The following is a 26,272-nucleotide window of genomic DNA, read 5'->3' as shown; positions in this document are numbered from 1 at the left end:
CACGTGGCACCCTTCCGCGGGTGTGTATGTGTTTGTGGACCATTGATCATTATTTATTTATTTATTTTTGTCGGGAGGAATTTCTTGGAGTTGGCCTGCGATGTTTTTTTTTGTTGCTTGGGGAGATGGGACCCTTTTTTTTTTTTTTTTTTTTTGCTCGTCCCTCTGCTCTCGGCTCATTTCTTCCTCTGTCTTTGCTGCCTGCTTCTCCCCTGCAGTGTTTTGGCCGTGACAAAGAGCAAATGGATTCCGCCAGGAAGTTGCAGAAGTCATCGTCCCATGGGAACTCGGGGCGGAACCCGCGGGGCCGTCCCTCAACGCATGTGGAGCAGAATAGACAGTACGAATTTCGACTCACGCGTGCAGATGTGGAGGCGGCATTTGCGTTTTTTGATGTACAGAACAAAAAGGATTTAAAACCACGCGACCTGAAGGCGCGCCTCACTGCCTTTTACCCTAACATGACAAACAAAGAGCTGAAATTCCTCCTGGAGTCTGCGGATGGCAACTTTACGGTGGAGACGCTATGGGGCATCATTGATAACTACCATGCGATGTACACATCAACAGTGACGGCGGAGACTTTGACTTTTGATCCTGTGAAGGAGGCGTTTAAAATTTACGACCCGCAAGGTCGCGGTGTTGTGGACGTGGAGGTGTTGGCGGATATCATGAAGCGCATTGGGTTGGGTGAGCTCTCGCAGGAGGAGTTAGAGCTGTTGATCCAAACTGCCGACTTTGATAAGGACGGGAATATCAGCCTTGAGGACTTCCGCAATCTTTTGAAAATTGGCAGGTAGAGAGGCGCGAGAAGGAGATACAAAACATTCCTCTCTCTCTCTCTCTCTTTCTCGCTACGCCCATCAATATGTCGGTCATGTTTCTTTCCATCCCCACCTACACTTTTTCTTGTTTTGCCGCTGCTGCTGGTGATGGCGTTGTTTGTTTGTTTGTGTGTGTGTGTGTGTGTGTGTGTGTGTGTGTTTGGTTATGTATAGCAATATAACTGCCGTGAAAAAACGGCGAGAATGTGTGGGGAGGGGGAGATGGATGGGGGAAGGGTGCGTGGCACGCTTTCTGCAGTGTTTCTTAAGCATGCCTTTTATGCAACACCCCACAAGGCGCCGAAGATTTCTTCTCCACCGATATTTGATTTAACCCCCCTTGTGTGTTTTGCCTGCCGCTGAGGGGCGGAACACGGCAGCACCAGTCACTAGAAGAAGTCTCTTAAGGTGAATTTAATACACAAATATAAATAAACATAATTACGCAAAAACCGAAAAGAAGATAAAGGGGGAAAAAGAACATTGACGATGAAGAATTGCGGTGACGGCAGTTCTTTGGAGCAGTCCCTTCTGAAGGAATTTCCGAAACTGCACCTGGTCCCGCAAACAAATCAGCTGATTTTTCTATTTACCATCATTCGCGACAAGAAGACAACCCGCACAGATTTTGTGTTTTACTGCGAGCGGATCATTCGTCTTGTGGTGGAGGCGGGGCTTGATTTGGTTCCTGTTCTGCCAAAGGATGTGACGACACCAACCGGCGCCATCTACAAGGGCTGCATGCCTGATCCACAAGGCATTATTGGCATCAGCATCCTTCGCGCCGGCGAGTCTATGGAACGCGTTCTCCGGGAAACTTGCCGCGGTATTCGCATCGGAAAGATTCTGGTCCAGCGGGACGAGAAAACAGTTGAGAAGTGTCCGGATGAGCGGTATAACTACAGCAAAGTTCCAAGGGATGTGGCTGGACGTCGCGTGCTGCTTCTTGATCCTATGATTGCGTCGGGCGGCAGCGCCATCCACGCCACAGATATCCTTATACGGGAATACAAGGTGCCGGAGGAAAACATTATTTTTCTTAACCTTATTACGTGCCCAGAGGGAATCCGGCGGTATATGAGTAGATTTCCAAAGGTCCACGTAGTGACCGCGGCGATCGATGGGGCTCTAGACGATTCCAAATACATCGTCCCCGGACTGGGTGATTTTGGCGATCGCTACTTTGGGACACATGATTAATACGGAGTACATGTGGAGATGGTGCCGAATCTGCAACTAAACCAATGTGCACTAACGTCTTTCCGGTTAGTATTGGTGCAGCTGCGGAGTCTGAAGGATGGAGAGTGGAAGAGAGGGAGAATGGTTCGCATGTAATGGGCATTCACGCCTTTCTGGGGGGGGGGGGGGGGTACTGGGAAATGTTGTGAATGGCTTCTATTGGGGATAGGAATAGAGGTCTGTTGCATCCTTGTTTTTGTGAGATATGCACATATACATATAGGATTTGCATGCACACGCACGATTCCTGTACAAATATGCACTTTCCTTTGCATAGGATGCATGCCTTATTTTTGCGGATTTTTTTTTTTTTTTTTCTGTCTTTTCTCCCAGTTTGTGTCATTACAGGGAGGGGGATAAAAAGGGGGAGTGGACGGTGGGGAAGGGGTTTGTGGTGAAAAAAAGCTGGGAGAGGGGAGGGGAAAGGGGAGTTAGTGAAACGGAATTAAGAGGCACTCAAAGAATGCCCTCAAAGAAAAAAAAGAAAAAAACAAAGTTAGTTTGTGTTATTTAATTTTAAATAAATATATATGTTGCGAAACAAAACAAAAACAAATAAAAATAAAAATAAAAATAAAGGAGAGGATGCGGATGTCTCCAAGTCGTTACGTTACTTTTTAAAAGGCGAGCCATATATATATATATATATATGACAACAACAACAACAACAACAACTGAACACAGCATTTGGTCTGCTGTTATCAATGCGTTGATTCGCTGTGTTGTGCACGGCTTTGGTTTTGCCCGTAAACTTCCCGTTCTCTTTATTTTTATTTAAATATATAAAATATAAATAAATAAATAAATATATGTATATGTATATTTGTCTTTCCCAAATTTGCTTTGGTAGGATTGGCTTTTTTTCTTTCTTTTTGCTTTTTTCCTTCTGGGCTCACATGGAGAGAAGGGAGGGATCGACGGCGACATGAACGGTGGTGTGCCGCCCGACGTGGCGTCTCAGGCCCAGGCGAGACGAGAGGCGGCCGCCAACCTGGGGACGCTAAGAGGCTCGCTGCTGGCGCTCGCGAAGATATTGCCCCCCGACAGCGGCACTCGTCCTGTGAAGGAGCTTTTGGCCCATTTGCAGAGGGAGGATGCCCCTCGTCTTGCTAGTCTGCTGGAAAATCTAAAGCATGAGGTTCAAGGGGCCTCTGATTTGAACAATGATGGGGCCGAGAAGTGGAAGGAAGAAGGACACAAGGCCTATGATCTTGGAAAAATGGCCGAAAGTGTGCTAATGTACACTCGGGGAGTGATGTATGCCAGTCAAGATGACACCTTAGCATCACTCCTCTATCACCGCGGCAAAGTTTTTTTGGCACAAGCACGCTTTATGGAGGCGTTGGCAGACACCCATGCTGCTTTCACATTTATGCCAACCAACTGGGAGGCATTGGAGCGTCGTGGTGTATGCTTGCAAAAGCTGGGGTTTGAAGAAGAGGGCAAAAAGGATATCCATGCGGCAGCCATTTTAAATGTGGATTCTGCAAATGCAGCAACTTTAATCTCCAACATCCTACATGCGGATGTTGGCAGGAGTGAGGATGAGGCAGTGAATTTAATTGGAGGAGGAATTTCTTCCTCTCATTTGAATGACATCAATTACAACGGTAAAATGAAAGGGGTAGAGGCAAAAAGGCATTTGGAACCCGGAGAGATTGTCACGGAAGCACCCGTTGTCCACGCGTTATATGATGATCATTGGGGCATACGCTGCTGCTACTGCCTACGCGTGACACAAGCCTTGTATCCCGGAAGCGCCTATCGTGAAAGGGGAAAATTGTCTCGAGGGCTCTTTTGTGGTGAGGTGTGCGCCCAACTGAGTTGGGAACGCTATGGCCAACACGAGACCGCAAACCCCTTTTTTCAGTTGTGTCCTATCGATGCCCTGATTGCAAGTCGCATGATGTGTTCTGATTGTGCAGTTTCCAGGTGTCACTCGCTTCGTGGGGACTTTACGGGTGAGTTGCACCCTGCAGCCGTCATTGGGGGCTATGAAACCGCTGTGAGCCTCTGTGCACTCGTGTTGGATGCCGTGAGTTTAGAGGATGTGGATCGTTTGCGCCTTGCTCAGCGTCAAGTGATGTTGTGCAGCTTTGAGGTAAAGTTTTGGACAGGGTCACAGGTAACAATCAATTCTGAAACTCGAGAGGCGTTCATTGATGAGTCGCGGCCCATACCCGTCGGGAAGGCGCTGTATGTGTCTGCTTCGCAATACCGTCACTCTTGTGACCCAAACTGTTTTGCCTCATTTGTGGGGAATCCACTTGGTTGCTCTCTTTACCTCGCCATTCGTGCCATACGCCCTATTCCTGCGGGTGAGGAAATTACCATTTCCTATCACAATATCACAACGTACAAGGCTGTTAGTGCGCAGTTCCGACGTCGCGCCCTTGCTGAACGATGTGGATTTATATGTAACTGCCGGGCCTGTGTGGATACCAAAGAGGAACGCGTCACAGTTGAAAAGAAGGGTTATTACATTCAAGCCAGTGATTTGTATCAGAAAGGGTGCCGATTGATACGTGAGGGTCAATATGACGTGGCTGTCACAGTCTTGTCGCAAAGCTATACCATTGCCATGGAACACCTGTGCCCACCACCCCGACCCCCGCAATCTATGATTCCGAAAACACATATGGCTTTGGCGAGGGCATTTAATCGCCTGAAGGACAACGAAAAATGCGTGGAGCACCTATTGGCCAAGGTGGAGCTGGACCGCCAAATCTACGGAGAAAACCATTTGGAGTTTGCGGACGACTACATTCGTCTTGCCTACTTTGCGCTCTCCGAGGAGGAGAGAGGTGTCTTTGCGGAACGAGCAAAGGCCCATCTCTCTCGTTTCTACGCCCCATCGAGGGAGCTCCATGCTCAAATGAGCCGATTCAACTCGTTTGTGGTACGAGCCTGCTTCTAAATTGCTGCGTTGCTCGGATTCCTTTTTCTTCTGGCGGTTGTTGGTCTTTCCACTACTGAAATTGTTTGTGTGCGTATTTTTGGGAGGGATGTTTTAGTTTTTTTTTTTGTTTTTTTTTGACTGTTTCTTCAATTAATGAATGACTTTTAAAATGGCGGCAGGGTGTCTTGTTCTTTATGGACTAGTTTTTCTGTTTTTGGCTTGTTTTGTCTTTTGCGGTGCTTCGGATTTTTTTTTTCTTCTCTTTTTTTTTTTTTCCGCGTGTCTTTGTTTGTGTGTGGGGGATTTGCTGTTGACATTTAAAATGTACGCAAGCATACACCGCTCCGTCACGAGGGGAAAAGCAGCCACAGAAGAAGGAAGCAGAAATAACGCGAGCGAGCGAGAGAGAGAGAGAAGGAGAGAGAGGAAGGAGAGTGAAAAACGCAGCAGGAGCCTGAAATGTTTCGTATTCTTCGAGTCACTGGTGCGTCGCCGTTTGTTGCCCATGCGCTGAACACGCGAGTTTGTTTTTGCGCCACGGGTGGTGGGAAGAATGATAATAACAATAATATTGATGGTAGCAAGAGCAATGATGTAGGAAAAGAAAAGGAGGGCGGAGAGGAGGCGAGACCCTTCAATAACTCCACGTCTTCCACGGAGGGTCTTCTTTCAGGGAAGCGTCATCCAAAGGGCTTTGAGGCCTTTTATTCAAAATACATTTTGGGGAGGATGCCATTTACGCGTGTTCCCGCGGAATCCGTAAAACGCGCCTATACAATGTCACCTGAGGAGCGTATTTTAACAATGAATTTGGCGGCTAAGGCTCTGAAATGGAAGCGAATACGCCGGATAGGAATTGTTTTTTTTCTCTTGGCGGGCGTTCTCATGGCTCGAATGTACGTTTTGAGGTCTTATATGGTTGGAGACATCAATAACTATGCGGCGATCGCTGTAGATTTGTCGAAGCATACGGCGGCATTTCTTGACGAGAAGGGAAAATATCTGGGTATTCGAAACTTTGTGGACTACAGGGCATTTGAGGCCACTTGTGACAAGAACATGGATATTCTTATTTTATTCCATTCATATTACCCATGGGTTCCAATGTTGCTTTTGTGTCTGTTGCCTTTTCTAGCGGCGACCAACTCCACCTTCAGTCGTTCGGCAAAAATGGCATCTGTTGTTGCAGAAAAGAGTCGATTTAATTTTAAACGCGAAATCTCCGTCTCCACTCGATTAGCGGATGTTGCCGGTTTAACGGAGGCAAAACACGAGGTTGTGGAGGTGATTGACTTCTTGAAGAATCCTGCCCGTTACCAGGCATTAGGGGCAAAGCTCCCCAAGGGGGTTCTCTTGGATGGGCCTCCCGGTGTGGGGAAAACACTGCTGGCGAAGGCAGTTGCGGGAGAGGCGATGGTGCCGTTCCTTAGCTGTTCCGGAAGCGAGTTTGAGGAAGTGTACGTTGGTGTTGGGGCACAGCGAGTGCGTGAGCTCTTCCGCCAGGCGCATGAGCATAAGCCCTGTGTGGTGTTTGTGGACGAAATTGATGCCTTTGGGCGGAAACGCAAAACAGAGACAGGAGGAGGGAGCTCGAGGGGCACGTTGAATGCCTTTCTCTCGGAGCTGGACGGGTTTAAGGACGCCACTGGGATAATGGTTCTTGCGGCCACGAATCGTGTGGATATCCTCGACAACGCCCTCACCCGATCTGGGCGGTTTGATCGGAAAATAACGCTTGAAAAGCCCTCTTATAAGGATCGGGAGGCGATTGCCAAGGTCCACCTGAGCCCATTAAAATTGGAGGCGTCGAGTAACATCCACGAGTATGCAAGGATCGTGGCCGCACTTACTCCAGGGTGTAGCGGTGCGGATATATTTAATATCTGCAATGAGGCCGCTATTCAGGCCGCTCGTGAAAAGAAGGACCATGTCACGCAACAACATTTTCATCAGGCGGTTGAACGTGTTCTGGTTGGATTGGAACGAAGTGCGGTGAAGTTGAGTGAGACTGAGCGGGAACGTATTGCGTTCCACGAGGCCGGGGTTGTTATCCTTCACTGGTTTCAGGATAAGACAGACCCTGTGGTCAAGACGACGATTCTCCCTCGTGGACGTCACCGCACGGGTGTCACGCAAAAATTACCGCAAACAACATTTATTTTTACTCAGGAACAACTGATGCAGAATTTAGTGGCCCAATTGGGTGGATATGTGGCTGAGGAATACTTTTTTCAAGACATCTCCACCTGCGCCGCGGAGGATGTACAGTCCGCGACGAATAAGGCTCGACATTTTGTCTGTACTTATGGTATGGACCCGGAAACCATTGGGCACTTTGGATATCAATTGGATCAGGAAGATAGTATTCAAAAACCCTTTGGTCCGCTGAAGGAAGATGTCGTGGATCAAGCCGTTCATCGTCTCTTGGAAGTGGCTTTGAAAGGGGCACGGACGATATTAAACCAATACCTTGACAAAACCCGCGTGGTGGCTGGACTTTTGATGCGACAGGAAACTCTCACCGCACATGAACTCTGGCTCGTCCTCGGGGACCGCCCTGTCATGACAAGAGAATTCCGGGCTTACCTAGAAAGCTGATCCATTTTCCACGTTTGTTCAAAAAGCACATATATATATATTATATGTGTGTGTGCGGTGGTATGCAATTGTGCTGGTCGTGGCTTAAAAAAATAAATAAATTCTGCGCGAAGACATTCAGAAAATTCCCTGTGAAAACCAAGAGGGCTTGCCCTAAAAAGGAACCGGTGTATATAATTATTTATTTACTGGGTTGTTGTTTTTTCTTTTTTATTCGCTTCTTTCTTGCGCAATGTATAAATACGTGCATACAAATATAACATCTGGGGTGCCAGGGCGCTTTAAAAGGGTAGGGATATTCTTCCTTCTGCTGCCTTCGTCCTCGGTTGAACACAGCCATGTCAAGTGATTCCGAGAAGTGGTGCAACCTGGACACTCCAACAGAGGCGTCGTACACGCCGCGGAACAGTTGTGAGTGGGAAACTACTGGCTTCCCAGTGGACGGCTGCGAGGCACCACGATCTCTCAGTATGGTAACGGAGGATCTTGACGGGGAAAAGAAAGTGCTCCAAGAAGAGAAGGAACAACTGGCGCGGGAGCTGGAAAACACCAAGAAGGAAGTGGAAGGGTTTCAACGTGCACATCGCGAGCAGGCAGCTGCACTGCTTGTTGAGAACAAGCGACTGAAGCAGCAGCTGAAAAATGCCAAGTATAAAATGAATAATTTTCAACGTGCGCATCGCGGGCGGGAAGCTGCACTGCTTGCTGAGAATAAGCGACTGAAGCAGCAGCTGAAAAATGCCAAGTATAAAATGAATAATTTTCAACGTGCGCATCGCGGGCGGGAGGCTGCACTGCTTGCCAAGAATAAGCGACTGAAGCAGCAGCTGGAAACCACTAAGAAGTGAGTGGAAGAATTTTATAGTGTTCAGTAATGACTTTAGAAGTGATTGGATTTTGCAAATACACATATGGGCAGTGTTCATTTCTTCCGATCTGGAAAGATTGTACACAGCACCCATTGCCAAGTATTAGTCTTGAGCTTGGGAGCGGCAGGACGAAGTTTATTTTGTGAACTGGGGGAGGGAGGGGAATCCATACCTTGGAGTTTGAAAGGTGACATGCTGAGGATCACCGAGTGTTGGCAGTAATTGATGGGACGGCCAAAAGTGAGAACGGTGACATCCACGATGACGTTCGCCACAGCACAAAAGGGGAGTTTCTGAAACAATTGTTCGCGAGGAAAACTGGATGTCCGAATTACTATATGTCCTGATAAGATGAGTATTTATTTCTGTAATATATTTCTTTTTACGAGTTTTAAGGCCTCGATGGATCGAGTGAAGGAACCGATAGCGGCACGGTAAGAATTTTTATTTTTGTTTCTGCCGTACCACTCACCCCCTTTTTTGTTTCCCACCTCGCGGTGGGGTTCGCTGGCTGGAATTCCCCAAAGTGTACCACTTCGCCAGTAAAAATTATCTCCAGTCCGGATAGGGCTCACCATTTCACGGTATTTTTTTTATAGTAATATATATCAGCAAATATAAATATAATTGGAGCAAAGAACGAGGATGTGGCGAACCCACTGCCTCTCCATCACCCCTCCTTTCCCTGTGGTATATTGTTTTATTTAGACAATTTCAGGATATGGTCAGCAGCTCGACTGAACTTTCATCATTGAGTTGTACGGTCCGCCCCAAGGGCCAGCAGCAGAGCACCGCCCCGAAGACTTTAGAGGGTTCTGCACAAAAAGGGAACGGTGCGAGGGTCTACGGCGGGGACTGCCTTATATAAGGAACTCGATGTAACCATTCGCTTCGGAATGGGCCACCGGATTTGGGGGGTTGGATGAAGTAAGGATTGCTTGCGCATTGAGTGTTGCCTTTCGGACGCCTATCGGCCACCTCGCTCGGGCAGATAATTTTCGAGCATTGGGATCGAAGGGGCCGCTGCTCGGCGGTCCGTCATTTAGACGAGCGAAGGAACGAAATGAATTTGCGGAACTCCGCACAGCATGCGCTGCTTGTGGAAAGGGCGGGTATTATTTGTAGAGCCATGGGGGGGCCTGTCGCGGGGTGGGCCGGCGGTGTTGGACAAGCCGTCAGTGCGGGGATGGCGGTTCATCGCGTGGCCAAAGGCAATGAACGCCCATGAGGGCGCAGAGGTCATGGTTGCTCCGCCATTTCACATTTCCCAGTATCTTAGCGCATTATGGGACCAAGCCGCCGCTTTACTGGATGTGGATGCGCCTTTTTACAAGCGGCTCTCTTGGCGGATATGCAGGGGCGAGTTTCCACTGTCGAGTGAGATTTGTGGATCTTGTGGAATTGACTCGCCTCCACACGGGCCACGAATGTTGTCCGGAAGTTCCCCGCACCACCGCGAGGGTCTTGGCGGAAAACCCACGAGATGGTAAGACCGCAGTCTCTGGCGCCGCGCGTGGTAAGGGCTCCTGTTTGGATTTGCGGTATCCGAACCAGCGGGCTGCGGAGGAGCGTGGTTCGGCGGGACCAATGTGCGGCCAAGAAGTGGCGCCAACGGGAGAACAGGAAGCCCTTTCCAAGTGGTGTGAAGCCATCGGTGTATCCTTCAGCCGCGAGACGAAGAGCGCCGCCTTGAAGCACGATGCGAAGACGAGGATTGAGGGAGGCCGCGTTTCTCCGAAAGCATGCGGCTGAGGGCGTGGATGGTGTGGCCCCCGTATGATGCTGCGCGGCGGTGCGGGGGAACCTCTCTTTTGACATTAGCTCTTGTTTTTTCAACATATAGCATCCCCCGACTGTCGTGTTCTCACGATCCCGCAGACGTGCCTCCATACGCGCCGAAAGTGCGGCAGGAGCGGACCCGCAAATTGCCGGAGAAGGAGCTCGTTCGCCTTGGGGCGGTCTCGCCAGCTCCTGCCATGTTGGCGACAGACGCATCCATGCACGGATGGAGCGGTTTACTGCTTTGGGGGCGGGGGAATTGTTGGCGGCTGGCGGGGACGGGTGCCAAACGCAATTCGCCCGCCGACGAGACTCCGATGGGATCACCACTGGTGGAGTTTCGCTGCCCAACATGTGGCTTTTAGCACTAAAGCAATGACGGACTGACCCGCCACCGCACGGCATGACACGGGCATCAACCAGACATCGTGAAAACCGGAGAACGCGAATTGTGCGAGGAAGCAAGTCCGCATCCACTCCGCTGCCCCGGCGCTGCCGGCAATTGGGCAAAACATGAGGCGGACACTTGAAAATTGGGGAAGCTGTGCCTCACGAAAGGGTTGGCGCAGTTTCTTCTCGGGGTGGAAAGGCTCTGCCCCCCAACAGTGCCTCTGCGCGGCGAGAAGGCACGAAGCTCCTCGAAGATGCGACGTAACTTTGATGCTGGTGGCAGGCGCCTCCTCACTTCTCATTATTGATCGATTATTTGGCTGATTGATTTATGGTTTTGTTATTGTGCTGATTATCGGCAGCAATGGATGATTGAGCCGCGGCGCTATTCCGGGGCGGAGGCGTGGCATGATCGTGTTTCACGCCCTCCGCTGCAGCTGCCTCCCCGGGGGCCGGGGCTCCCCCTCACGTCTCCACTCAGCAGGGCGGACATGCTCGACGATGGTGGCCGGCGTGCGGGTCGTCGAATTTATTTGAGGAAACACGAGAAAAAACAACAAAAAGTGGTTGGAGCCGGGTCCCTTAGCCACGAAGGGACAGATTGTGGCGCAAGTGCGTATACGTTGTTGCCAGCAACCCCTGGGAGGTGCTGCGGAGGGACTTCCCACCGCACGCAAGAGGCGCGCACACGGCGGACGGCCTTTGCGCTGCTGGAGGAACTTTCGGCACTGCGGGGGAGTCACAGAACGCACCATGGGTCTGGTGTGTTGGCTTTTGGGGCAGCTTTTGGCGACGCTCCGATCCGCCGTGTTGGAAAGGCCGGCGTGGTGATGGGGCGGTGGAGAGAGCAACGGCGAACACGGCGAATTTAATGCAATGGGGTTGCAGGAGGTGCAAAGCGGAAGAAACGGTCATGATCACCGCACCGCCGGCGCGCCTGTTGTCGAGCACCTCGTGAGAACGACGGTGAAAGGAGGTTCTTCCGGATGGCACTTCGCACCCACGCTTCAGGGCTGCCCATCACGATGAGGCTGCCGTGCGGTGATGCCACATGATATGAGTTGCTTGGAGAGAGTGTGTGTGTGCTGTGCGCTGCTCCTGGCCCTGCAAAGGCTGATTATCCCTCGTATCCGCTACAGGCACAAAACCCTGCTTGTGGTGACAGACAGTCAGTCTCTTCCTGCAGCCCTTTGCTGAGGGGCCGTTCGGTCAGACCGAATGGACGGAGAACCGGATCTGGCAGCGTCTCTTAACACTGGCGTGTGCTGGCTGGTCCGTGCACCTGCAGTTTTGTTACGGACATTGTGGAGCAAGATTTAACGAGCCTGCAGATCAGCATGCGACGCAGACTATGGAAAGTGGACAATACACGGAGCAAGGAATCGCACCTTTATGGCATACGGATCTGCCGACATGTTTTACTACCCAGCTCACCAACAAGTGGCGTAGTACCATTCGTCAAGACACTCACCGCTACTTGCTTTGCGGCACAAGGCCATCAGATCTCAGCGGTAAGGACCTAATCACTCAGGAAGTTCTCCACCGTCAGGAGCTGGTTTACCTCGCAAGGGCAAGGTGCGGGGAATCTGAGCTCTGGGGCCGACTATACTGGGCCGTGAGAGATTGCACGAACCAATGCCGATTCTGCAACATCTCACCGGAACAGTCTGCATATATGCGCTCTAACAACGATCCAACCGCACCGGGGACGGACACTGTCCCCCCGTCAGCAAGGGATGAAGACGTCTCTCCAGTAAGGAGACGGACCGTCACACGCCGTCGGAAGGAGAAATGTCCGCACTGTGATTCTATTTTGACGGGATTCTCGGGTCTCGTCAGTCACTGTCGGTCATTTCATCCGGAACATCCTCCACCGCTTCCCGAGCTCAAATGTGATTTCTGTGATATGGTTTTCCCCACACGGAGAAGCACCGCACCGCACAGAATTCGCTGCGCACACAACCCTGACGCCACACGACATCGAAACAGCAGTGCCAGGAGGCGATCACTGCCGCCGCAGGATCAGCCAGCTTCCACAAGCACGCCAATTGTCCCGCAGGAAACCTTGCACCATCTGCTTCTAGAATGTCCAGGCACCTTGGCTGTGCGTCAACGGCTGGGCATTGAACAGGACCTCCGCCTCGGAAAGTTCTCTCAATGGCAGTTGCCTCATAGCAGGAAACTTTTGTCGCTGCTCGACCACCTCTTCGGCACTCAGATGGCATTGTATAGCTAGAGATGTTGGTAAAAGTAGAAAAAGAAGAAAATGTCAAGAGCGGGAAAAAAGGAGGAAGAGGCGGAATGCCATCAATGGATTGGAGTTAACTTCCCGATCAACAGCAGTGAAACAAATGAACGAGCGTTCACGAAGGTAACCCTGTTTATTGTGGAAGAAGCCGAGATAATTTCTTAGTATTGTATTCAATGTGTATTTCAGCAGTTACCATAACTCACTGGTACAATATTTTATTGAGCCTACACCAGTTATGCAATCCATTCATTTATTCTGTCAAGGTAATCCATTCGACAAGCATACAAGCAGCTAAATTGTGCGCTGTGAAAGGCCCAAAAGAAAAAACACACACAAGGATGCGTCAGACTCTGCTATTCCTGGTGCTGCTGCTCTGCTGCGTCTCTGGTTCTGTTGCCGTCGCTGCGCATCGCTGCATCTCCGAAAAAATTGAAAAAAAGGTTGGACCACGGACAACAGCAGTGGTGCTAGAGCTGCCAACTCGGGGAGGTGGCATGATACGGGCGCTGACTGCCTCGGCTCCCGAATGGGCGCCCATCCGCTTTCAGTTCTTCACAGAGGATCTGAACGATCCCTCAAGATACTGCACCGCCGAGGGGCAGATTCGTCCGGACTTTACTGGGGGAACTCTTGAGTGTAAGGGAGAGGATATTTTAACGGAAGAGAAAAAGTCCATCATATTAAAATCCCTTGTTCCCCGAGCACTTAAAATGCACGCAGATCGTCTCCTTGTTGAACCTCTCACGGGCAGGGTTATTGTACCAAAGTACTCGTCAGGTGTATGCGCTCAGTTTACAATACCCAGCTCTCACCACACAGTGGGTGTTTTCGGTGCGGACATGTACTTGTATGTCTCCGCTGGCCCGACACAGGATTCCACTCTTGCGTGGGCTCATTTTTGCACTGAATTACCCGATGGGCGTCCTGTTGTTGGTGTGATGGATTATGGCCCGAGCTCTGTCACTGATTCGGAGTACGGTGTTCGTGCTTTAGCGCATGAGATTGCACATGCTCTTGGGTTTACTCTGGAGATAATGGAAAAACGCAATATGTTAAAAGAGTTTGAGGGTGTACGTGGCAAGGCAGCAGTGGTCCAGGTGTCGTCGCCCAAGACGGTGGAGAAGACTCGCGAGCACTTCAACTGCGTGAGTGCTACCGGCATGGAGCTGGAGGACGAGGGTGGGAACGAAACTGCATTGTCGCATTGGAAGAGACGCAACGCAAAGGACGAGCTGATGGCTGGTATTCCTGGAATCGGGTACTACACTGCGTTGACAATGGCTGCTTTTGAGGACACCGGTTTTTACAAGGCCAATTGGGGAATGGAGGAACCGATGTCATGGGGCAACAACTCCGGCTGCGCGCTGCTGACGGAGAAATGCGTGATAAATGGCGTCACCAAGTATCCAGAGATGTTTTGCACCGCTAGAAGCAGCCCTCTTTTGTGCACATCGGATCGCCTGGCGCTGGGGCACTGTGCAATGAAACTCTACGACGCTCCCCTTCCCCCACAATATCAGTACTTTCCGAATCCCAAACTTGGCGGTGTGCCCGATCTTTTAATGGACTTCTGCCCTTACATTCGACCGAATATCAAAACTAGGTGCAGTAACGGGGATAAGGCCCTCATGCGTGGGAGCCGCGTTGGTCCGAGATCAAAATGTCTAAAGGGGGATGGACTTGCTGATTCCGAGGGTTTTGTTGGTGATGTGTGCGCTGAGGTGTCGTGTGACAAGGGCGAGGTGAGCGTGCGGTACCTTGGAGATGATGCGTGGCACAAATGCCCGGAGGGCAGCAGTATTACACCAACTGGGCTGTTCATGAAAGGGAGGATTTTGTGTCCAAAGTACGATGATGTATGCATTTTTTTCGATACAATTAACGGAGGTGGAGACGCGAGCAGTTTGCTGTCAGCTTTTCCCCCGATTCCATTGGTTATGCTGCTTCTTATTTTTATTTCAATGTGTTAATGATTTTGTAAAAAAACGCGTGTTGTAATCGCTCAACTGGGAATGTGCCAGTTGTTAGTCAGTACTGTTAATTTCTCTTGTTTAATTATTTTTAATTCCTTAGGGGTACATTTATCCCCAATTGAAAAGAGATGCTTTGATAGTAATATGTATATATATATATATGCGGTCCTGAGCGGCCTCTATTTTTTCTCTGGTATTTACTTTAGGTCAAATTAGTGTTTTTCCAAATTGAACCGGATCTTGCGTCAAGAACGCAAAAGAAGCAGCGCGTGTGTGGAGCAGCATTTATAGAAAAGAAGCCATTTGTATCGTTGGAGCGTAGTTTGTTTTTTTTTTTTTTCCTTTTGAATTTGTTTGTCATTTTCCCTTTTTTTTTTTTTTTATGGTTGTGAGAGGAATGGTGTGAACGGGTGTGTGTCTGGAGGAACACCCAATAATGATGTCTTCTTCTAGGAGCTTGTGGAGAGAATGAACGCGAGGAAGGTTGGTTGCCCAAACTAATATATCCTCCTGATGAAGCGAATATATTTATTTACGATAATTGCCCATCTTTTGAAAGCTCTGCAACACCGCGATGGAAGGAGTCGAGGAACCGATAACGACAAGACGAATGCCTTTCTTTTTTGCTTTCCCACTCATCCTCTTTTGATCCCCACCTCGCGGCGGGGTCTTGTGGTTGGATGAGCACAAAACTTTCCACTTCTCAAGGAAGAAACATCACCAATCTGAATAGACTGCGCCGTGTCAGGAGAGTGGCTTTCCGAATACACATGTATTTACTTGGAGCAAACATTGAGGATGTGGCGAATCCGCTGCCTCTCCATTTACCCCTTTTCCCCGTCTTGCTTGTTTTCTTTAGATAATTTTAGGATTCGTCCAGCGGTCCAGGCGATTATTCTCCCCTATCTATTCTTTTGAGGCCTAGCGCAAAGAATATTTATTGAGGGAGGAATTTGTGGGTGAATTCATGACTCGGACGGCATTCACGAGACACACACGCCCACAACCACACTCTGAGGTTGTGTGTCCAACGACACTTTGTCTTTGCCCAGCGAATTACCCGCCATTGAGCCACCACTTGGGCGGCGTTCTCACCATTAGCGGGCGGCGAACTCGTTGCAAGGCGGGGCCAGGACAAAGGGATGAATTGCACCTCGTTGCGACACTCTGTAGCAGCTATCACCGTGCCGAGGAACCCTGAGTCCATTCGAGCCTCTCTGAAGAGGAAGAAGCACACCGCTGTTTGGAGCAATTGGGCGGCACCTGAAGGAAGGCGGTTGGCACTGCAATGCCCATATGAGTGTGCCCGGGCTCGGTTGGAGGATAAAAAATATTGGCGTGCAGCTCAGATGCCCACGTGCAGTTCCGTGCGGAGCGCATTGGATTGGCGCTGATGCAAGAGCTGCCCACATCAATCAATGGGACGACAACTTGGCGACCATCAGCACTCAGCCAGGCGCGTCACAAGTCTCCACCGCTTCTGCCACGGGAAGTTGGAATGCTTTTCATACGGCAGAGACAATCGGAAGATCCCACAAATTCACGACGTGCTGGAGGAATTAGAGCTGTTACTCGGCACACGGGGGACCAAGAGTGGAATCCGTGAGAGGCGGGGATTTGTACGGAGGATCGCAGTCGCACCATTTGACGGCGTATTGGAATGCATAATGGATGCAACGCCTGGCCACAGCTCCTGGATGCGTCTTGGGCCACCTTTGCGACGTCGGCTGCGCCAGGCCCCGGCATGCAGACAGTTGTGAGAACGGTGCGTCCTGGGCGTGCGCCATTCGCGGGGAAGAGATGCTTACGGAATCTCGCCGGTTGTCAGGGCGACTGCGCACACTCAGTCAAATGGATCCCCCGGACAGCGAATAACGATGCCGGAGCGCGGGCCGAGGATATTCAGGGTGCTGTCGAAATGCCCAGAAATGGGACTGCCCATTCCCCCAGGCATTTCAGAGAGCAGAGAAATAGCATGCCGCACCCCCGCCCAATGAAGCACGATGCCGCAAACGTGATTGGATTGGACAATGCAACACGGCGTGCCGAGTGAAGCTGCAAAAGGAGGCCTATAAACACACACAAAAAGGACTTTCGGCCCCGGAAGCAATGACTTCTGGACCGGCACAGGCGGGACATCGTCATCAATGTCCGGGTGTGGCCGCGCGGCATGGGTTCCTCTCAGCGCTGCGCTCGTGGTGATGCCGTGGGACACCTCCCCAACGCGTCGTGCGGTTGACACCGTTGGTGGAAACGAGTTGGCGCACCGTGCGACGGTGCTGTGGGCACAATTGGCGCCGGGGAAGGATGGCACACGACCATCTTTTCTGAGGGCCAGAGCATCGTTTGGCGCACCCATATTTGTCGGGTTGCGTTGCGGAAGGAGGAGGGGGATTGCTTGCCCCGGCGAGGAGTGGACGTGTGCACTTTTATTACTCCCTGAAGTGGATCCGACGGCGGATGAATCCAACGGCACACGAATGTGTGTGACGATTTGTGGAAGGACACCGTGTTACGATCCGTCACCTCGACGAGCGATGGGAAAGAACTGAATTTGCGGAACTCCGCACAGCATGCGCTGCTTGTGGAAAGGGCGGGTGTTATTTGTAGAGCCATGGGGGGGCCTGTCGCGGGGTGGGCCGGCGGTGTTGGACAAGCCGTCAGTGCGGGGATGGCGGTTCATCGCGTGGCCAAAGGCAAAGAACGCCCATGAGGGCGCAGAGGTCATGGTTGCTCCGCCATTTCACATTTCCCAGTATCTTGGCGCATTATGGGACCAAGCCGCCGCTTTACTAGATGTAGATGCGTCTTTTTACAGGCGGCTCTCTTGGCGGATATGCAGGGGCGAGTTTCCACTGTCGAGTGAGATTTGTGGATCTTGTGGAATTGACTCGCCTCCACACGGGCCACGAATGTTGTCCGGAAGTTCCCCGCACCACCGCGAGGGTCTTGGCGGAAGGCCCCGAGATGGCAAGACCGCAGTCTGTGGCGCCGCGCGTGGTAAGGGCTCCTGTTTGGATTTGCGGTATCCGAACCAGCGGGCTGCGGAGGAGCGTGGTTCGGCGGGACCAATGTGCGGCCAAGAAGTGGCGCCAACGGGAGAACAGGAAGCCCTTTCCAAGTGGTGTGAAGCCATCGGTGTATCCTTCAGCCGCGAGACGAAGAGCGCCGCCTTGAAGCACGATGCGAAGACGAGGATTGAAGGAGGCCGCGTTTCTCCGAAAGCATGCGGCTGAGGGCGTGGATGGTGTGGCCCCCGTACGATGCTGCGCGGCGGTGCGGGGAATCTCTCTTTGGATATGGGAATGATTTTATGTGCCGCAGGCCGAATCCTGAGTTTATCAATAATGGGAACCAAACAAGATAGGAGTAAGAAAGGAATGAATGAAATAAGAATGGATCCATCATATCCTCAAAATTTAACAACAAGTAATTGTATATACATATGTATTTACATCATCCATTAGCCACAATCGTGGCCCGTTCACTTTGTTCGGATAGGATAAATATATACGCATTGCTTGCGAATTGGCAGACTTTGGGGTCCTCCAACCACAAGACCCCGCCGCTCCCCTTCGCAAGTTCCACCCCTTTAGCCAAGTGCTGAAGTGTAAAAACACGACCGCGTGATATGCCGTCTGCGGGGTTTTCCGCTGACCGCACGTAAGCAAAGGATGCCTGTGTTCGGCGAGAGTCCAAAAACTCATATATCCGTTTCAGCTCCCAAGTCAACGCGTGCGATTTCGAGTTGCCTTTATTCGCCGCTCCTTGCAGCGAAGTGTTGTTCACCCAAACGTCCATGGTGGATGGCAAGATGGCGGAAAAGGCCGATAAGACTAAGCGTACCGCACGCACCTCGGCCTGCATGATAAGAAAAGGCTTCCTCTCCCACTTTCCTCCGACAATTTTAACGTCGCCGGAGTCTGGAATAAAAACGGCTCCCCATCCATGGAGCGATGCATCCGTGATGATGGCGGCCGATGCCTTTTCCGTGGGCTTGATGATTCGCTTACGATTGTTCTCGATGGTGTGTCGTAATCTCTCGCCCAAACCAACCGCTGACGGCGGTAGGTTCGCCGGGGATGTCTCCAGCACAACTCCCCCGGTTAAGTGCCAATCATCGCCGTCGCGCTGCCGTGATGAGAAATTAGTATGCACACAGGCGCCTGCCCAAAATGGCCGCCGCATATAAAAAGCGTGACGCTATAACCTCCATTTCCGCGATGGTTAAAGAATTGAGCGTCGGCATGGCGCATACAGAACGGGAAAACTTCTCACTCAGGGATACCGCACGGTGAGTGTGACCAAACTGCACCCCCAGAAAGGTGTAATGCGTAGCGCCCGCTTCGCGATCCTCCCCATCGTGGCGTGACAGCCGGCCGCATTAAGAAGCACTTGGCTTCCCACAATGTCACATCGCTTTTCGGCCCTGCAATGCGCATATTATCGGTCCAAACGTCGACACGCACCAATGGAGGTGCAGCCCAGAGGCGGTGAGCCACCGTCGTCACCCCCGCAATTGCCGAAGTAATAATAATCTGGAGAATTTCTGGGCTGGCCTTGCATCCCACTGGGAGCCGTGTGAGCTCCACCAGCGTGCCGTCCTCCACGCGGCATCGAAAGAGATGCCGAGTCTCCCGCGGTAAAGAGACTTGAAAAAAGGACGACTTCACATCCAGGCAGGAAGCGGCCTCAGCCATCACAGGCGGCAAATAATGGGAAATGAGCAAAAGAGGAGCATTAGCCTCGTAAGGGTCGTCTCTGTTCTTGTCGCGTGGCCACGCGATCCATCGTCGTCGTGAACCGGTGGTTTTCTCCTCCACAACCGAGAAAGGTATTATCCATCCGCCTGCTATTGTGGACGAACCGTCCTCGATTATTCCTGCTGTTTGTAACAAATGCGCATCGGCGGTTGGAATGCTCCGTGAGCCTTCGCGCGCTTGCCGGAGGAAGACGGAGGGAAAGGGGACCGCCCGACGAGTCCCCAAAATTGCATGAGTCTCTCCAAGGTCGCCGGGTTCAACCGACTTTTGATCTATTCTAGATTCAATACGGGCACGTTGACTTGCTGTAACGGGATAGCGTGTTCATCTTGTGGAGTGGCCAGACGCGTCCTTGTGGCGCGTCTCGTTATTGTAGCGGCCTGATTGTGATTAAAATCATGGAAAAAACGCTCCGCTGCTCTTAGCCAGGGTTCTTGCCCTTCCGCCGTTCCTCCCTTCACATCGATGCGACCAGCGACGACACCTGGGTCAGCATTGTGGTGTGCTTCCCCAAATATCGAACAGTATTCTGGGAAAGGTCGAACGGGTCGACGTGCTTCGCTAACTGCGAGATCGCGTGTGGGTCAAATTGTGTGCCTCCACGATTTGAGCCGCGTGCCGCAACGCTCCCCGTTTTATGGAATGCGCCGTGGCATCCCAAGGAGCCAAAGCTCGTTCGACGTGGGCAGTCGTGATATTCGTGAGCTTTTCGTTTTCTTGAAGTGTCCTGCATAGCTTTATAATGTCGAACACGTCCTGCCCTCGTATCTTCACAAACCGCAAGGCGCGGTGGGGATCTGCTTTCGCCGTCTTCGGCGCCACGGAACAATCCAAAGTTAAGGCCCCGTCCGCCTCCAGTGTGGGATTGTTGGGAGTCAAGGCCGCAAACCCAAACCAACGACTCGCCGTTATCCACGCGAGTCGGAAGACAACACTTTCTTTCCAATCGGTCCGGCTGCGGATTACTTGATTCATCTCTTCCTTTGTCAAGGGGCGCGCTTGCTTCGTTTCCGATCGCACAGCAGCTTTTTGCAACCCCAGAATCACCATGTCCAGCGGGGCTCCATCCATTTCCAACATGGACCGCAGCATCCTGGCGTACTGCGGTCGGGTCGATGGCGCCACTTCGATTGCCATCAAAAAGACCGCAGAGCTCTCCTCGTTCATCGGCTGTTCGTGCGTGCGGCAAAAGGTTGTGAATTGCCCCGCTAGGGGCATTCCACGCTCCCACGTTGACGGCGCCCACATCTCTCGAGCCACCTCGTTCGCTTTCCTCATATAACTGGCCCAAAGCGGGGATGTCGGTAATTCGTCGTACCACAGTCGAGCGTCGTTTACGGATAAGCCCCATTGCCCTTCTCAACGATTTCGTCGGGCAATTTGAAATGTAGGGTGGAGCATCGGCGGCGCGGTGCGCTGCCTGTGAAGATTGGTGGGAGGTGGCGGATTGGATGGGGCTGCCGTCGCCAGCATTCATGAGTGGCGTGCGGCAGCCCCTCGGCCGTTTTTTGAAGGGCGCCTGTATTGTGAGTAATTCCCTCTCGGGCGCACATTGCACGTAGACGCCTCGTGTCCAAAGATATGACAACGTTGGCATCGCACAGTGCGTTGGTTTTCTCGCCGATCGACGAAAAGCTGGGCTGCCCTCGCATAAGCGTCCGTCTGGCGAACAGCGGTGTAAAGACGGGCGCGCAGTTTGGAAAGCCGGATGCCGGGATCGGATGCAATCGTGAGCTGCGTCAGGAATGTATTCAGTAGGGACCTCCCCAAATTCGTGATTCGATCGGTGGGATCCTGCAGGCCTTCCAGCGCGCTGATCCACTCGACCAAATTGTCAAAGGCAAGTTTAACCTGCTCGTTGTCCTGTTGCCAGCATTGGTGTGCGCACCGGAGGTCGATAATGACTCCGGAGGCGCCCTCATTCCATGTATGCGTGGGCTACCTGGTGACGTCGAATGCGCAGAAACTGCGGTCCTCTTCCATAGGCAATCGGGCGTCCAGGGGAGAAGTGCGGGAAGGCAACGGCGTGGAGGGGTGGAAATGTGGTCTCCCAACATTGCCGTGAGGGGGCCTGTAAGCCGCCGAGCTGTGTCGGGCCGCGCTGCTAGGCACGCCTCCAGCCATCAAGATATCCGTTTGATGCGGCAGTGTAGATACGCCATCGTTGGCAACGTGTTAAGTAGCGGGGGACTCGTCCCGCCCCGCCGTCTCCGCATACCGCGCGGGTTGTAGTGCGTTAAGGCGTGCCTCCCGTTCCTGGAATTGACCAGTGAGGACTCCCAAGTTGAATTCGCGCTCCCGTAATTGGGCGCGATCGGCCTCCAACTGCTGTCGTAGTTCTAGGACCTGGTGGCCGGCCCCGGCGATATTGGATTCCCTTACCAATAGGTTAATTTGCGCCTCCTGAAACTGCGAGTTAAGCTGAGCATTTCGATTCTGCACGTCCGCGACGGCGTTCGCGTAATCAAAATTCAGGCGCTCCCTTTCAGCAGTGATGAGCCCTTGTTGGTGCCCCAACTCCCGGGATGCCCCCATAGCGGGCAGGAGCGCGTGTGTCTCAAAATTAGGGATCTGAGGCGCCCGTAGGTTCGCAATATGTCCAATGATAGTAGAATCCTGCCAAGCTTTAGATACAGGTCCATGGAACAAGCATAAGTCTGTGGATGGTGGGGCCAAGGTCAACGTCTCATCCGACAGCTGGTTACCATTAATAAACGTCAACTGCACCTGGGTCTCGCCACATTGGCACACCATGTCCCAGAGACGGGCGCCAATATCACACCACTCGGAGGGTGTGTAGGGAACCAATGCCATTTCCTTAAACTTACCTGGCTGTGTGTCTGTAAAAAATAAAAACGAATCTTATCTGGCCTCTATCGGCTCCCTGCCCCTACAAAGTCGCGTTCTTCCCAAAAGATTCATACGGTGGAAAGAATCATAAAGAATGCATTCATTTATCAGGATATATACACATTAATTAAGGGAATGATCGCGGTATAGCTGGCTTCAAAAGCTCATGGAAGAAATCTTTTTGCTGGATGGGAAAAAAGTACGCCGATCGGGACTCGAACCCGAGACCTTCGCCGTGTTAAAGCGACGTCATAACCACCTAGACCATCAGCGCTCAAAGCCTCTTTTCTTTCTTCCAGTGCAATTTTTGAGGGTAGAAAAAAATCGCCAACTACTTTTCTTACCTCTTTATGGTTGTGGCCGCTCCAGCGTACCTTCTGTAGCTCAATTGGTAGAGCATGTGACTGTAGAACTTCGGCGGTAATCACAGGGTCGCTGGTTCGATTCCGGCCGGAAGGAACCTTTTCGCAAAACAAAAAAACGCAGGAAAAAAATGCGATCAGTGAGGCTCGAACTCACGACCTTGGGATTATGAAACCCACGCGCTGCCGACTGCGCCATGCTCGCTCGCCGTGCTGGGCGAAAACAACAAGGAGTATTTGATTTGAAAAAAATATCATTCACACCTGAGACGCTGTCCAGGAAAAATTCCGATGCCGGGAATTGAACCCGGGTCTAGCGGGTGAGAGCCGCTTGTTCTAACCACTATACCACACCGGAGTTGACGAACTCACAAAAGATTGTGAGGAGGAAAACATTTTAAAGAAAATGTCAAGTTTGCTTGCTGTCCTCCTCGCGGAGGCGAGCATGGCGCAGTCGGCAGCGCGTGGGTTTCATAATCCCAAGGTCGTGAGTTCGAGCCTCACTGATCGCATTTTTTTTTCTTGGGAAAAAACCGTCGACAGCAGGGTTCGAACCTGCGCGCGAGATCGCATTTGATTTCAAGTCAAACCCCGTAACCACTTGGGTATGCCGACTGACGCGGAACATTCGTTTTGAAGTGCATTCTCAACAAGACGCGCTCTTCAGCTTCCTGAAGGGTTTCCATTTTCGGACGGTGGCGGTGTGGCCGAGTGGTCTAAGGCGCCAGATTTAGGCTCTGGTCTCTAGGGGCGTGGGTTCGAACCCCACCACCGTCAGGAAGTTTTCGAATCTTTTCGTGCAACGTGTCTGTATGAGAGGCGTTGCGCTAACACACTGCTAGGGTAAATGATAAAAAACACAGAAGAGAGGGGAAAAGAGAGTTTGGTTTCGTGCACTCGACATCACAGACGCAGAAAAAGTCACGACAAAATGTATTCATAGCTTAGAACGCAAAAGTGAAACAAATGAGTTCATAAAGGCATGTCGCTCACACAATAACCATTTTCGTTGGGAACGCGTGAAGTGGAAGTCTTTATAAAGGGGCCCATTGCAACCGCCGTAATTCCAATCCCTTCCTGAATAACGGCTGAAGGTGAGTATGTGGAACGACAAAAAAAAAAAAAAAAAGAGAGAGAGAGAGCTGCACACCCTGCTGTGCAACGTGGTACCTTTGAAGAAAAGGATTCAAGCAATGAGTGTAGAGAAACGGCGGAGCTGAAACAAGAGACTCACTCCTACTGATTTAGCTTCGCCTGGTCGCAATTTCCTTTTGGAAGCGCCTCACTGAATAGGGAACAACAAGCGGTATATATATATATATCCGCAAACAATATTGAAACTCAACACAACTTACCATGGCCAAAAGTAGGCTCCCATTAACACAGCAAAAAGTCCCAAAAGTGCCGGGAATAACCCACGCCATTGCTCTTTTTCTTGCGATTCCATCACACCTCCTCCTTTCGTATTCGCACCACAACCAGCACTTCCAGAAGTACGACCGTTTTTCTCAGTGTCCTCTCGCTTCAATTCCTCCAAATCCTTTTGATACTCCTCAGGAAACAGTTCCTTGTATACTGGCATTTTCTCTGCATTGAAACGACGGCTCTCACGAGCGTACTTCCTCCGCAACTCATCGCTGCTCGTCATGCACCCAGTAGTGAGTTCGTCTCCCACCATGAATGAGAGCAGCCCCGTAAGAATGGTGCGGACCCCCCACAAAGGGCTCCAATTCTCCGGATGATAATTGCTCATGGTGAGACAAATGCTCTTGTTGGTCTCAAAACGTCCATTTGGCGTCAAAATGATAATCTCAGGCGGTTTCATTGGATAGTCGGGGGGAAAATTCAGCTTGCCAAAGTAGCGACCGCCTTCATAAGGGGTATCCGCAGGACCCTTGATGACGAAATACCAAACCAGAATACTCTTTGCTGAGGGACGGGTGAAAAAAAACGACTCGGCCTCTCGGCATAGGGCGGAAAGCTCCTTTTGCAACCGCCGCACACACTGCGGGGTGGGTGTGCTTGGCATCTCTCTTTTACTCTCACCCCTCGTTTTATTGCCCCTGTACGTTTCGTTTCACTCTTCTTTTACTTATTTCTTTTCGTCCTTCACGCAATGACACACGCACACACACACTCGCAATCAGTCACTAACTTAGCCTTCTTTCACGTCCCCTTTACCGTTCAATAAACAAAATCTCTTCTTCCCTGAATCAAAAACAACAACAACAACAACAAACAAACAAACCTATATATATATATATACATATTTGCATAGAGCATCAAAGAAGAAAGGGCATCTATTGCAATAGTTCTTTCAAGATATCACAGTTTGTCCAGACAAACATATTATGTGTATTTAATGTATATGTATATTATATTACAAGGAATGCTCTCAAAACAGAGGGCAAACAGTAATAATAAATGCGCATGGCACCGCTCGCCCACAAAATTCTTCGCCGAGACGGGAAAATTCAAACCAAAACGATAAGAAAGAACTGCCTCAAAAAATGTATCCCCCTTCCTTTCCCCTCATCGTTCCGCCTGCTGCTGCTGCTCATGGAGAACCGAATCAAGGATCCCCCGCCAACTTCCGGTCATCCAAGGTTGGTTAGCACGCTCATCATCTTCCACCTCGTCGCTTTTTGAGGAGCCAAGTGGGACAGTGAGCATCTCACGCGAGGTCTTCTCCTCACTGCTCTTTTCATCGGCAACAACATATCGCACAGTAAAACGGGGCAAATTTAACTCCCCCGGGAAGTGAAGCGTGGCGGGCTCAATGCCCTTTGCACCACCTCGCAAAGAGGCCAAAAATTTTTCATTGCTCACGGGTGGTACTAAAATGACGTTCAAACCCTTCCTACCGTCACCCATCCGCTTTACTTCCCTCGTCTCCTCTTCGCGGCAGCAAACCAGTTCCTTTTCCGCAGTTCCGTCACCTGGAAGCGTGTGAAACTCCATCGAGTAAAACGTTGGATTTTTCCCAAGCTGCCGAACGTGGAGCGAGGATGCTTTCCACTCCACGGAAAATTGCTGACGAGAGACGTACTTGCCATCCATCCTCTGCGCGGACGGGAGTCCTATGTCCCTCCCAAATACAACAGACACACCAGGCTTTTCAACCTCAATAACAAATCCATCACTCCGCTCCACAATCCAACGACCTCCACAACGCATCCACCCCAATCCAGCTATTCCGAAACAAGTCAAATAACTAAAAAGAGAAAATCCCTCCTGCTCCACTTAACTAAAACAACAACAACACAGACACACATACATAATGCAGAATAACAAACGAAAGCAAACATGCTGCAAATGTAATCAAATCACCAGGTAACAATGTTTAGGCACCATGGCAATAAATAATAAACATTCACTTTAGAGAAAATTGCTCCTACACGCATGGAGTTTATTTATCAGTGCTTACCACGAATACCTCATCGCGTACAGACGTGCCTTCGTTTATTTCCCAAGA

At 51.0% G+C, this 26,272-nt stretch overlaps 7 protein-coding genes and 7 non-coding genes across 14 annotated transcripts, besides 22 other annotated features; 8 read left to right on the top strand and 6 right to left on the bottom strand.

Moving 5' to 3' along the window:
* Nucleotides 1-9,890: part of a sequence feature (heterozygous, non-Esmeraldo-like haplotype) that runs on past the window's edge.
* Tc00.1047053506435.420 (hypothetical protein, conserved) lies at nucleotides 27-800 on the top strand (the record flags this gene model as incomplete). Its single annotated transcript, XM_815934.1, has 1 exon — nucleotides 27-800. One exon carries the CDS (start codon nucleotides 27-29, stop codon nucleotides 798-800), a length of 774 nt encoding a protein of 257 aa, XP_821027.1.
* Nucleotides 49-69: a sequence feature (AT_rich).
* Nucleotides 135-155: a microsatellite.
* Nucleotides 831-853: a microsatellite.
* Nucleotides 940-984: a microsatellite.
* Nucleotides 1,314-2,024, top strand: Tc00.1047053506435.410 (uracil phosphoribosyltransferase, putative; the record flags this gene model as incomplete). The annotated part of the gene is made up of 1 exon (XM_815933.1): nucleotides 1,314-2,024. The coding sequence occupies one exon, from the start codon at nucleotides 1,314-1,316 to the stop codon at nucleotides 2,022-2,024; it is 711 nt and encodes a 236-aa protein (XP_821026.1).
* Nucleotides 2,570-2,595: a sequence feature (AT_rich).
* Nucleotides 2,606-2,641: a sequence feature (T-rich).
* Nucleotides 2,695-2,714: a microsatellite.
* Nucleotides 2,716-2,738: a microsatellite.
* Nucleotides 2,839-2,871: a microsatellite.
* Tc00.1047053506435.400 (hypothetical protein, conserved) lies at nucleotides 2,989-4,980 on the top strand (the record flags this gene model as incomplete). Its single annotated transcript, XM_815932.1, has 1 exon — nucleotides 2,989-4,980. One exon carries the CDS (start codon nucleotides 2,989-2,991, stop codon nucleotides 4,978-4,980), a length of 1,992 nt encoding a protein of 663 aa, XP_821025.1.
* Nucleotides 5,209-5,237: a microsatellite.
* Nucleotides 5,356-5,388: a microsatellite.
* On the top strand, nucleotides 5,422-7,560 carry Tc00.1047053506435.390 (mitochondrial ATP-dependent zinc metallopeptidase, putative; the record flags this gene model as incomplete). Its single annotated transcript, XM_815931.1, has 1 exon — nucleotides 5,422-7,560. The coding sequence occupies one exon, from the start codon at nucleotides 5,422-5,424 to the stop codon at nucleotides 7,558-7,560; it is 2,139 nt and encodes a 712-aa protein (XP_821024.1).
* Nucleotides 8,716-8,979: a mobile genetic element.
* Nucleotides 9,891-21,862: a sequence feature (areas not merged during assembly with more than two copies in the genome that could not be assigned to a particular haplotype).
* Nucleotides 11,688-12,865: a mobile genetic element.
* Nucleotides 13,023-14,819, top strand: Tc00.1047053506435.370 (surface protease GP63, putative; the record flags this gene model as incomplete). The annotated part of the gene is made up of 1 exon (XM_815930.1): nucleotides 13,023-14,819. One exon carries the CDS (start codon nucleotides 13,023-13,025, stop codon nucleotides 14,817-14,819), a length of 1,797 nt encoding a protein of 598 aa, XP_821023.1.
* Nucleotides 15,145-15,204: a sequence feature (A-rich).
* Nucleotides 15,274-15,719: a mobile genetic element.
* Nucleotides 18,316-18,391: a mobile genetic element.
* Nucleotides 21,863-26,272: part of a sequence feature (heterozygous, non-Esmeraldo-like haplotype) that runs on past the window's edge.
* Nucleotides 21,888-22,603: a mobile genetic element.
* Nucleotides 22,432-22,567: a mobile genetic element.
* On the bottom strand, nucleotides 22,636-22,709 carry Tc00.1047053506435.363. The gene has a single exon. It is a non-coding gene; the product is annotated as a tRNA-Val (tRNA).
* On the top strand, nucleotides 22,809-22,894 carry Tc00.1047053506435.354. The gene has a single exon. It is a non-coding gene; the product is annotated as a tRNA-Tyr (tRNA).
* Tc00.1047053506435.345 lies at nucleotides 22,930-23,002 on the bottom strand. Its single transcript has one exon. It is a non-coding gene; the product is annotated as a tRNA-Met (tRNA).
* On the bottom strand, nucleotides 23,084-23,155 carry Tc00.1047053506435.336. The gene has a single exon. It is a non-coding gene; the product is annotated as a tRNA-Glu (tRNA).
* On the top strand, nucleotides 23,237-23,309 carry Tc00.1047053506435.327. Its single transcript has one exon. It is a non-coding gene; the product is annotated as a tRNA-Met (tRNA).
* On the bottom strand, nucleotides 23,332-23,412 carry Tc00.1047053506435.318. Its single transcript has one exon. It is a non-coding gene; the product is annotated as a tRNA-Ser (tRNA).
* Nucleotides 23,495-23,574, top strand: Tc00.1047053506435.309. The gene has a single exon. It is a non-coding gene; the product is annotated as a tRNA-Leu (tRNA).
* Nucleotides 24,149-24,826, bottom strand: Tc00.1047053506435.300 (ubiquitin-conjugating enzyme E2, putative; the record flags this gene model as incomplete). Its single annotated transcript, XM_815929.1, has 1 exon — nucleotides 24,149-24,826. The coding sequence occupies one exon, from the start codon at nucleotides 24,824-24,826 to the stop codon at nucleotides 24,149-24,151; it is 678 nt and encodes a 225-aa protein (XP_821022.1).
* Nucleotides 25,012-25,035: a microsatellite.
* Nucleotides 25,330-25,974, bottom strand: Tc00.1047053506435.290 (hypothetical protein, conserved; the record flags this gene model as incomplete). Its single annotated transcript, XM_815928.1, has 1 exon — nucleotides 25,330-25,974. The coding sequence occupies one exon, from the start codon at nucleotides 25,972-25,974 to the stop codon at nucleotides 25,330-25,332; it is 645 nt and encodes a 214-aa protein (XP_821021.1).

The sequence above is a fragment of the Trypanosoma cruzi genome, genomic scaffold, assembly GCF_000209065.1.
Source record: "Trypanosoma cruzi strain CL Brener 1047053516535 genomic scaffold, whole genome shotgun sequence".
In the NCBI taxonomy this organism is placed as follows: Eukaryota; Euglenozoa; class Kinetoplastea; order Trypanosomatida; family Trypanosomatidae; genus Trypanosoma; species Trypanosoma cruzi.
The sequence above is the reverse complement of the archived record's forward strand: the minus strand, read 5'-3'. Positions and strand labels throughout refer to the sequence as shown.